The 11,686-nt window shown below is 34.7% G+C and overlaps 1 protein-coding gene across 21 annotated transcripts in view; it reads left to right on the forward strand.

Annotated features, from left to right (window-relative positions):
• Positions 1-10,043, forward strand: part of QKI (QKI, KH domain containing RNA binding) — a 165,804-nt gene extending 155,761 nt beyond the window's left edge. For 12 of the 21 annotated variants that reach the window (XM_075146294.1, XM_075146296.1, XM_075146293.1 and 9 more), the window contains 2 exons: positions 2,102-2,176; positions 6,886-10,043. In XM_075146294.1, coding sequence (XP_075002395.1) covers positions 2,102-2,176; positions 6,886-6,902 — 92 coding nt within the window. In that variant the 3' untranslated portion in view covers positions 6,903-10,043. Of the gene's footprint in view, positions 1-1,330; positions 2,177-6,885 lie in introns of those variants that run through there. The other 9 variants (XM_075146305.1, XM_075146299.1, XM_075146308.1 and 6 more) reach the window with 3 other exon arrangements.
• Positions 10,044-11,686: the final 1,643 nt, after the last annotated feature.

Genomic DNA, 11,686 nt, shown 5'->3' on the forward strand with positions numbered 1-11,686 from the left:
TATAAAGCAAACTAAGTTCTGACCAAAGGATGATACAATTAGCAACTTTACTGATGTCTTCTTTTATATACGTTGGATTGAAATGTCCATCATTCCTACTATTTCAGACCATTGACTTGCTGTGTGAAGGCGAGAATGATAAAGCAGCCGTGACAATTCAGTTTACTGGTCAATATGGAACAAGCGGTTCCAATAGTTTCTTCCTTCCCTACACTCTACAGAATCTAAATAATCTTTTCTCTTCAGCTTGTTCTGAATTGCATATGACCTTGGTGCTGCATAATGTTGATTTTACAGGACTTTGATCTTAGTTTGTTCAGTGGCAGTTATTGATTTACACAAATTTTAAACATCTCTAATGAACACCGGACAATAAGGTTCGAAGTCAATATTTTGTTGAAAGTATTGCAAAAGATCAGTATTTCACTTACATGACAAATACTTGTTATCTGTATCTGTGCATGTTCCCACATTATACAGTAAAAAAGAAAATGTATTTCAGATTTCTGCCTTTCAGGATTAGTGAATCAAAAGTATCCAGATAGGTCTGTCTGTGAGCAGCTTACGGTTGTTGTCCATTACCCCATAGCCAAAACCCAGTGAGCGTATGATAATGTCATCATTTATTAATTTCCCACGAACACGTAAATGTTCTCCTCAGCTCCTCCACCTCCTGTCTGCAAGTCCACTTGCAATACATTCTGGGCTAAAGTCACAGTTACAGGCATCGTCATGGTAGCTATCAGTTGCTGGTTAGTGGCAAAGCCCTCTCCTGAATTCAGTTAATAGCAAGTAAACAAATACATCATTCCATAGTAATAATTTAATACGACACAGGGAACTTTGATTTCTCGCAGGATTTTCTATAAAGAGAGAGGAGTGGAAAATTACTCCTAAAATGGCATCTGAAACCATTGCATTCTTTTGGGCTTAGCTGTGAGAGCACAGGTGTATTGCCCAAAACAGATGTCACCAAATAATCTTATGTAAAAAAGGAAAAGGGAGCGGGGAAAAAAAAAAAAGACCACGCTCCCACTTAAGTAGCATAGAATCAATAACTCTTAATACATCTGCTCTATTATCTGAGCAGTTGTATAGAGTTAATTGCATTAAATCAGTTTTTCATTGAGTTTTATTTCATAATACACTCATTCTCATTAATAGTATGCTATATTCTGTCCATTTTTGTGGTGGACCTTTAAGATGTCTTAAAATAATCCTGTTAAAAATGGCAGAGAAATGCATCCCTATCAGTATTTTTGGGGATATTGGTGTTGGGATCAAATTTTAGTTGGTGACTAACTTTTAATTCCCTTCCTTTTATCTTCAGGTATGGCTTTCCCAACGAAAGGCTAAGAATTCAAGAACGGTCTTAACTGATCCTTCATCAGATCTGAATTTTAACAAATGCTTAGTTTCAGCAGCCTTGAAAAAAGCTTGGCCTAGCAGTCAGTGACTTACTTGCACTTTTTTGCACATAGATTTAAAATAAAATAGTGCTATTAATTTGGATTAGCTCCTATTATTACAGAGTAGCTGTAATTTATGAGTGTATAGTAGTATACTGACTGCTAAGTGTTCTATATAGTGTTTGCTTTACTAATCACCTAATTCATTGCAGTTCATACTTATTGACTTAAAGTTTAAAATCACAATCTGTAGGCTTGAAGAATTGCTTTAAAACTTTTTTTTTGTGGTAGAACTGGAAGTGATCTTAAGGTTAGCAAATAATTGTCAGTATTAAAAGATGGCATTATTTAAAATAGTCCTGCTGCAAGAAAGGCACTTCAGTGAATATGTGACTAGTAAAGCTTAAATGTGCTTGGGTCTAATAGATTTCATGAAATACTGTAATTTTGGGATTGTAAATGAATGGATTAAACAGGTTAAGGCCAGGATGTTTAAAATAAATGCAATATTAATCTGCACAGATAAACTTCTTTTTAAGATTAAGATTTGAAACTACTGTGCCTTAACTTGTTGCTTTTCTTAAAATGAACTTTTGTAGTTAATGATCATTTAAATCCATTTTGATAAACCTGCTGTTAATGTTTTCTTTGAATGTTTTCTAACTTTGTCTTGGTAATTGCAATTTAACTAGGTGCGGTGGCTACTAAAGTTCGAAGGCACGATATGCGTGTCCATCCTTACCAAAGGATTGTGACCGCAGACCGAGGTTAGTTTAGTTCTGCAGTTCTTGTTTGTAAGAAGTGCTTTGAGTGTACATGAGATTTGCAACACCACAGCTGGTTAACCAAATACCATATTTTGACCCATTCATTATTTTTCTCAAAAATCTGAGTAGTTAATATTTTAGAGCTTTGGGAATGCTTGCAGTTTTAAAAACATTTTGTAAACTTGGCTTTCCCAGCTCAAGTAAATATATAAACTTTGTGATCTATTTAATATAAACGCTATAACTGATTCCCTTTTTAAAACTATTTAAAGCTCCATCTGCATCAGGAAACACTATGAATTCAGTGCTGCAATAATTAATTTTGGTCGTGTCCGCCCCCCCCCCCCCCCCCCCCCCAATTTGTTCTTTTAATTGGTGTGGAAATATCAGATTGGTGTTGCAAAATAAAATGAATGGATGGTTGCTTAATGAGAAAGAAGTAAAGGAATAAATGCCTCCTGTCTGTGTCTGGAGAAATCTGAAGATTTAGATTCCTTTTTTTCCAATAAACTTTTGAGCCACTGTACTGTATATTATGAGGAGGATGCATGTTCTCAGATACCTGACTGAATTCAGAAGGGTAAGGGCTGTGAAGATAATACTTCAAAAGTTGTTTGAGTTTGAATTACTAAAGGTGGGGGAAGGGAGGGTGTTTTGGCTTTTTGCCAATATCTTTTTCTTGGTATTTGCCTTTTGCTGCTAAAATGTGTAACCTGAAGGAGAAGCAACTTTTGAAGTCCTGTTGGTGAGATGACATCCAATATTTGGGCATCTCTCTTTAACCCTTGAATGGAAAGTAAATCTTCATTTTTCTCCTGTTCCTCAAGTGTAATGCCTTTGGACCCCTGAATGAAGTATTTAAGCTTATTGAGAAAAGTGATATTTTCGGTTTATTGACATTGGCTAGGAAGCAGTGTGTGGGCTGAATTCTTGTCCCATCCCTGCTGCTGACTCACTGTGGGTTTCGGCAAGTCATTTAATCTGTGTATGTTTTCCCATCTGTAAATTAAGGCGAGTAATACTTCCCTACCTCACAGGGGTGTTGTGGGGGTTCTTATTTTGTACAAGGCTTTGAGGATGCAAAGCGTTTTGTGCCAAGTATTATTATTCTGCTCTCATCAAAATCAGTGTTGTGCAGGCTTCCATGATATTGTAATATTCAAAAGTCAAATTCAGGTGACAGATTTGACATCTCCTAACATTGACTACACTTCACTTCTCACAACCTCCCATAAGTTAACTACAAGAAACAATATAGATTTCAGTCAATACAGTAAAAAGAACCCTCCTGGATATTTGCAGTATTCATGTAACACTTTTATCTTTCATATGTAAGGATCTTATGCTTTACAGAAAGTGTAAAGCTGATAACAAGACACTACTTAAGTTTTCTAGAAGATTGCTTCTTCTTTTATATCACTGCATGCTATTTACAGCCCATTGGCTTGTTCTCATTTCTTAAGAAATCTTCAATGGGCAACAGGGTATAATCAGAATAAGGTCATAGCCCATGTTTACAAAAAAAAAAAAAACAAACACAAAGAGGAAAAGAAGAAAAAATGGAAATAGAAAAAAGATTAAAACCTATCTCTGTCAGGAGTAATGAGTCATAAGGATTTGGTTCTCTTCGAAAGTTTGACCTGATATTGCAAAAATCAGTTTTTGCTAATGATCTGCAGTGGTAGTGTCAGGTGACAGGTGAGACTACCTTTTTGTTTAATTAGATATTTGCCCGGTACAACTAGTAAATACACTGATAAAGCATGGGGGTGTGGGGGGTGGCAGGAATACCAATTTGTAGTTTAAGTTCATCATTGTAGTGTTTACTCAACATAGATTTTAAATATTTTGGAAGGGCCTAGATGTTTCATCTGGATCACTTATAAGTAATTGAAATGAATAATTGGTATAATTTCACCTTCTTTTAAAATACAGCCATTTTCTAGTAATTCAGTGTTCATATCTAGCCATATTGGAAGCCCACTGTCTTAAGTAAATAAATAAATACACATGGCTTATCTCCTGTGGAGTAAATCATGGATACCTCTCTCTTTTAGCATGAAAACCATGCTGGTATTTCAGGAGAACATTATTTTAAAAGTCTTATCTAAATAATCACAGTATGTATTAAGAAACTTACACAAAGTTAATTTTACAACTGTACTTCATTGTATTTTGAATTTGAAATCCTAGATTATCACTGCACAGATTTAAGAGTTTCACAAAAGGTTTGGAAGAGAACTTTGTTCAGCAATGAAACAGTTTCTTTTAATGTGTTAAAATTATGTTGTAGAATTAAAATGCTATCAGTATTTACCATATTCACCTATTTAGTTGTTCTGTCACCAACATACTTCCATAACTATAGCCATGAAAAACAATGTCAGCAAACCGAAATACTTTTTTTTCAATGCAGAAACTTTTTTTTTATCTAGTTAAATGTCACTAAATCTATATTCGCATTCATTGGGTCTAAAGTTTTTTTTTAAATTCTAAATTGACTTTGAGATGACTTTGTAGTACTACTGCATTCACTTTTTAAGTAGGTTTTTATTCTTTGCATAGGTTTTTGTTTTCTTTTTTTTTTTTTTAGAGATAAGCACTGCATTTAAAGCAAGAATGCCCAAACATGTAAATGTTTTACTCTTGCAACTAAGCATTTAGAATTGGTGAAGGGTTGAAAAATATAGCTCATTTTAACTCAGAATAAAACCCCAGTTTATAAATAATACAAAATTGAATTTGATGCATATAACAGAGAGACTGACTGATTTAATTGTAATAAACTGTAAATGGTGTTGCACAGTTGACAAACCTGTGTGTACTGTAGAAGGCCAGAGACTTGGCAGAGGATGTATCACAGGTGTACTGGTATTTTTAAAAGGTAGCTTGCTTTGATTATAAACTCCACAAGAAATATTAATGCTGAGAATTTTCTTGAATGTTTTATCCAAACCAACTGTCACATAATTTATATATAAATTTTAATACCATTTAATCAAAATTGTAATCAGTATCAAAATGCTTTAAGAGTCTGTGTTTCTAGTATACCTGTAAAGTGGTGAGATTGTGCCACATAAAATATTTATTTTTATTTTTGCTTATTTTTGAAACAGCCGTTTTAATTTAAACAAATCCCACTTAGCATGATTCTGAAAAAATTCAGGGAGCATGTGGTCTCATTTACATTACAGTAGTAATTTTTTCGTAGTGTTGTGAACTGTATCCTAAATGATAGGCCATTTTTATGATGTGAAAGTAAATCAGCCCACGAGAAAGATTGCTAAATCAATGCTATCTGTGAATATTACACCTACTGGACTTCATTTTATGTAATGGCACAAATCTGACTTTGCACTGAATACCTTTCTCACTTTCATTTCCTCTGCCTTAGTCAAAATGGCAACAGTACAAAAACTTTCTCAACCTCAGAATTTATTAGCTATAATTAAGCTGTTGAATGAGTCTTAAAAAAATATATATAAAAAAAAATCATACTACTGTTAAGTGGACCAAGTTTGGTGAAGGAGAATGTGAGAGAATGATTAAAGAAGGAACAGCTCAAGAACATTGGGAATGATAACTTTCCACTTGAGAACTTTTTTATGTTTTACTGTAATTTGTTTGTGGTTTTGGGTTTTATTTTTTGTTTTGTTTTGTTTTTTGGGTTTGTTTTTGTTTTGTTTCTTTTTTCGCAAAAGAAAATAGTATTTACAGGTGGCTTCTTTTAAAATATAAAAATATAAAGCAGGAATGTATATGAAATGTCAGATTTTATTGTATTTGCAGAGTATTAGCTTTGAAAATGAATAAAGAGAGCTGTTTGTAGTTTTAAAATGCCTTATTAGTATCAATTAGATATTTTCTCTATTTTTTGATGTACTTAGAGCTTTTTAAGTATAGACTTTAAAATGGCAGGACTTTTACAGTGTTTACATGCAAGTGCATTTTATAAGTGTCCTATATGTGTAAAATAGTATTTCGAATGGGAAAATGCTGGCTAAAGTAGCAGGCTGAGCGTTTTCCTGGTTCCCACGATGATGCCTACGTTGCTAGACTACAGTTTAGTATTGCTTTGTATCATGAGGCCAAGAAATTCCATGTTGTTTGTAAATAGAATAAATGAAAGGCAATAAAAAATTTATGGAACAAAAACCCTTTGTTTGGCCCATAGTTTGTTGAACCAAATTGTTTCTCTAAGTTCAGAATTCCTTAGATGACTCCATTCTTTTAACAACCAGTTATTAATAATCACATCCATCATTAATAGTTGCTTTAATGCTTGCACCTGGGGAGGTACTAATGCTTAATAGCAGTCAGATACTGATGCTGTGCACTGACTGTTGTTCCAGAAATCTTCTACCCAGTTCCAAAACTGTTCATCGTTTTTTGTTTTCCAATTTCCTTCATCGACTGCTACTAACCATTAGTCGTTAGTTGTATTTTATCTCTATTTCTCCTTGTTAACCGGTTTTGTGGGAGCGGGCTTCTCCTTCACGTGTCCAAATCATGATGGAGGGCTGTCATGATTTTATTGCATTCTGTAGATGGTGTCGATCAGTATGTCAGAATTAAACATGCTTGGTTTTGTTATTAGTTGTGATTAGTTTTCATGTTGTCATTAAGCCGTCACTAGCTGGAACTAATCTCTTCTCTATCTTTTCTTTCTTTTTTTTGTTTTGTTTTTTTTTTTGTTTCTAACCACCCAGCCGCCACCGGCAACTAACCTATGACCTTCTGACCTCTGAACTCTTCACCCAATGATGACCTGACCATGCCTGCCTGCTGATCAGTTAACTGGTAAACGCCTTTGCTTGCCTGTCTTCAGTGCAGCGAGCGGGGGCACTTGTCCGTTCGTCTTACCATCTAACAAAACAGACAAAGAAATTGTTGTCCTCCAACTCCGCTTTTTGTTGTTCTCCTGTTTGGGTGAAAGTGGTTCTAGAACCTGCACTGAATAGTAGTAAAGCAATAAGGTCCAACTCATCCCTCCGCACTGATCATCCTCTAGTGTCCCGCCCCAAGCGAACGGTAAGGAGGCCTCGCACGAGATGGAGGCAGATGTCCCTTAACTACCCGATGACAGAGGCAGTTACTGTGAGAGACTTCTAGGAATATTTTTCTTTTCAAAAAAAAAAAAAAAAAAAAAGAAGTCAAAGCTCTCTCTGAATGTACTGTGTGATGATGCATCATGCATGAACCTTTGGTCAGGGAAGTCATTGGGGAAGGGATTCCAAAAAGTATTCAAAATTTGATACGCTGTTTAGTCACTACCGATGCCCTCAAAGGGCAGATGCAGCCTTTTTTCTATTGCCTGCCAAATTGGACGTTTTAAAGGAAAGTGTGCCATGAAATGCAGATTACGATGATTTTCCAGAACTATGTTAATGCAGAGAACAAAACAGCAACACTATTGAAGCAAAGTCTGAGTTTAAATTATTTTAACCATATTTTAATCTCCTCAGAAGATTACATGAGAACAAGGTACATGCATTATGTGTCACATTACTGGGCAAACTGTTCAAATATTTTTTTTAAACCTCCCTGTATAGAAAAAATTTCATTAAGGATGTAAAAGCCATGCTTGCCTATTTGCTGTATACATGTAATGAAATTGTAGATAAAGTGTAGTGCATTGAAACAAAATGAACAAAAAAGTAGATACTTTTACTATACAAGGGTGCTGGTGCAGAAAAAAAATATATTTTTGGAAATGTAGCATTTTATACTTTCAAGTGTTATAAAAAAAGAAAAAAAGAACAAAGAAACCCTTTATTTCATTAAATGATTTTTTCTGGTGGTTGTCAAGAAACAAAAGACCAAAAGAGCCTTTTAGTCTTTCTTTTTTATTTTTTAAGTATTGGAATAAGTCTAAAGAAAAGGAAGTGCCTTATTTTCTTCATGGTCATTTAGTCAAATGTCTTGTATAATCAGCTTCTCCCTCAGACAAGTTACTGCATGCCACTCAGTCGCCCAGTATGTGAAAGAAGCTGTGAGGAAAGACAGATGATGAGTTGACCACATTAATTACCTGATTTTTGCCATACTAGTGTGATGTGACTTTGCCAAAATCTCATTATGTAAAACATTTGCTACGGTTTTGTCAAACCAGCCCATCATTATTTCAACCACTCTACTTTTTAAATCACAGCAAATGCCGTTCTTGTGCAATGTAAACCAAAGGGTTTTGTGATACAGACTGTCTCATGCTAAATGAGACTATGAGCTGGCAAACGTTTGTAGAGCTGGAAGTATGTCATTTTTGTTCAGGGATGGAGAGTAGTTTTCCTGATTTTCATTGGAGTAAATGTACATCAAATATAGTAGGCTTCGGCATCACCCAGAAAACTGATATTCTGTGGATAATTAAATTGAAAATGCTCAGCTAGTTTTCAGTTACAGTCTGAGCGTGTCCCTGGTTTTCACAAGCAGCTCCTGCAGTGGCAAACAGCATGCAAGTTATTTATTTTTCAGCTCTTCTTTGACTACTGTTAGATCTGCCTGCTGGCTTTTCTTCATAAGATAAGCAGGAGAGGGACATCAGCTAATTGTTTGAAGTCCAGCTATACTTTATTTTTAACCTGTATTTCCACATGAGCTTCGTATAGCTGGGCAATTGCAAGAGCTGAAGCTGTTGAACGCACAGTATTCAATTCTGAAAACATTAAGTATTACTTCGCATGGGACTCAGTACTAAACTTGGCAAATATCAGGTGATAACTTTATTCCCCTCTTGTCAACTTATTCTCCTCCTACAAATCTTCACAGCTTCCAAGTGAAAGGTCAATAGTAAGCTAAGAGGGCTTACATTTTTAAGCACCTGCATGGTGACCTCATTTAACATCTTGTCTCACCTGGAAATAATTATCAGTTTATTTACTATGCAATAGACATTCATCCTTTCGTATTCAGCTAGCTTTTTGTTTATTGTGCCACCGGCTTTGTCTTCCTGTTACACATACAGTTGTGTTGATTTTACTTACAGTATATGCTGTGCCATTTTGATTTTATTTTGGTTGGTTGGTTGAATAAACTTGCGACACTCGAACATTTGAAGAGAGATTTGCTAAAACAATACCAGTATTTGATCCAGTTTCATCTCAACTATGATAAAACCTGGACATTTTAGATGTTTATCAAAGGTCTTTTACTGGGGGGGAGGGGAAGTGTATGAAATAGATGTGTGACATGTGAAAGTAATGTTTGCTCTGAACAAGCTTCTGAAAACTTAGTTGACAAAATTTTGGATCAACTTAAAAAAAAAAAAAGCATGACTTTTGAAATCTCTGAATGCCTTGGTTCTCAGTATTATCATTCTTTAATGACTTTTTCTTTATTAAAATAAGTAGTTTTAAGACTTCTTTCTGACAGTATTATGTAATTTTTTTAGAGTGGGTAGATGGGAGTGTCGCTTGTATGTAACCGTACAGATGACATGTATTTGTCTATTCTTTATTATCTTAGTAGTTTCATGCTATGTATGTACCATAACCAACCTATTGCCTATGAGAAACATGTAAGATAATGTATTTACAGCCATTGTTACAAGTTTATAATGTATTTTTCTATCTTGTTTTATATGTATGTTATATAACATTCAAAAGAATTTTTTTCCTGATTGAGAAAAAAGGATACAAAATGCAAAACCCACAATTTTGATAACTGAAAAATTGCCAATTGTTTTGCAGTACTTTATTATATTGGGAGTGTTGTCTTTCTTGGGCTTTTAGTTAGCTACTGGATGAATACATTAGACATATTTGGGTTTTAGTTGGGTTTTTACATAGCTTGCATTTTAATTCTTTGGTTCTTTGCTGTTTCTATTAACCCATAGCATTATTTTAATAAATGTTATAATACCAACCTACTAACTCTGGACTATGTCTGTTTATTAACCATTACATGTTTAATTAAAATAAACAAATAAAGACAGAAGAATGTAAAGTCTTGAGTTACTGGACTAACCCTGAAGAACGTGACCACAGATAACAAAACGTGACTTGTTTTTATGTTGTTTGTCGGCTGACATTCTGCACACTACTATTAAGTTGGCTTTGGTCATTCTGGCCTTTTACCTTGGGGAATAGGTGCCAGTAGAAATGGGAACAAAGTAGCATTTTTTGAGGCATTCTTCTTGTAGAGTCTTGCCACTTGCCTTTCAGCATCTGCGTTACTAATTCCACACTTTCTTTTTCTTTCTCTAAAATAATTACTGTCAGCTCACAGCAAAAGAGCAAAGATGCCAGTGTATCGGTAAACCGTGATGGTGTACAGAAACCAGTTTGATTCTTTGTTGAACCATCCAGAGGTTGCAGTTAATTTCATAGTAATTTGTGATTTGTTGGTTTTGGCACCTGATTCACTCTTGCGTCATGTGACGTTTCTAAGCACAAAATACTTCTAGACAGAATTACCGTACATCGAAATACAAAATCTGGGGGTTTTCCTTGCCAAAAGTGCCTTATTTTCTTCATGCCATTTTTAAGTAACTTTTTTTTTGTACTTCTGCTATAGTCTGTCAGTATTGCCTAGCTCAGGGGAGTACAATTTCTGTAAGCCAAAGGTCAAACTGGATCATTTCCTAATGACTGCAGAAAGTACAAAAATAGACCTTTCACTAAATTACCAAGCAACCTCTATTTCAAATTCCAGGGCTGCCTTTATGTGATCTTTATCCCTGTGGATGACTGTAGCAACATGAATGCAGGGAATTGAAATTGTGAAAATGCTGTTTTGAATGTACATCTATGCAAATATTTTTACAGAAACGTTTCTCTTTCTTAAAGCTTCTGCTGTCTGAGGCTCCTTTACATATCCTGGGTCGTCCTCCTAGATTTGTAATCTTAAGTGGACAGTAATTGCAGCTAATGTCGAGGGAGATCCTCGATGTGGATCACTCTTCAGATATCAACAGTTTTTGTGAAAGCCCAGTTTTTTCCTGTAGATAGTAAAAATTGAGATGAGGAGTCTTTGCAGCTGTTCAAATGCCTTCTTTAATTTATGATGTTTCAAACTACGTATCTTAAAATCCATGCAATATAAAACTTTAATTTTGAAAAGTTCTCACAGTATTGGTAGTAATTAAAATAGAATGCATCTTTATTATATGGAGGAAAAATAGTCTAGCTCTGATGAAGGTGTGTGTTAGTTTTTTTATGACACGTAGCTCTTTATTTGTTTTACAAAAATGTATAGGTACAGCTGAAATATTAATGCATTTAGAGTAGTTTCACTTGTACAGAAGACTTTTTAATTTAACAGATCATGAATATGTTACTATCCTAACAGTCATCCACAGGCAGATGATAAAAATATTAGTCATTTACAACAGATAACATCAGGATCTTTTGATTCGATAATGGCACAAGTGTCATTGCAGAGCCAGTAATTTATATTCCTAAAGAATATTATCAAAGGCACATATTTAAACTTGGTGAAGTACTCTCTCCAGTTCAGGTGAAACTACTGAGATGGGACAAAAGATTAGTATTTTATATTGAATAATACTTC

The sequence above is a fragment of the Calonectris borealis genome, chromosome 3 (genome assembly GCF_964195595.1).
Source record: "Calonectris borealis chromosome 3, bCalBor7.hap1.2, whole genome shotgun sequence".
Taxonomy (NCBI): Eukaryota; Metazoa; Chordata; class Aves; order Procellariiformes; family Procellariidae; genus Calonectris; species Calonectris borealis.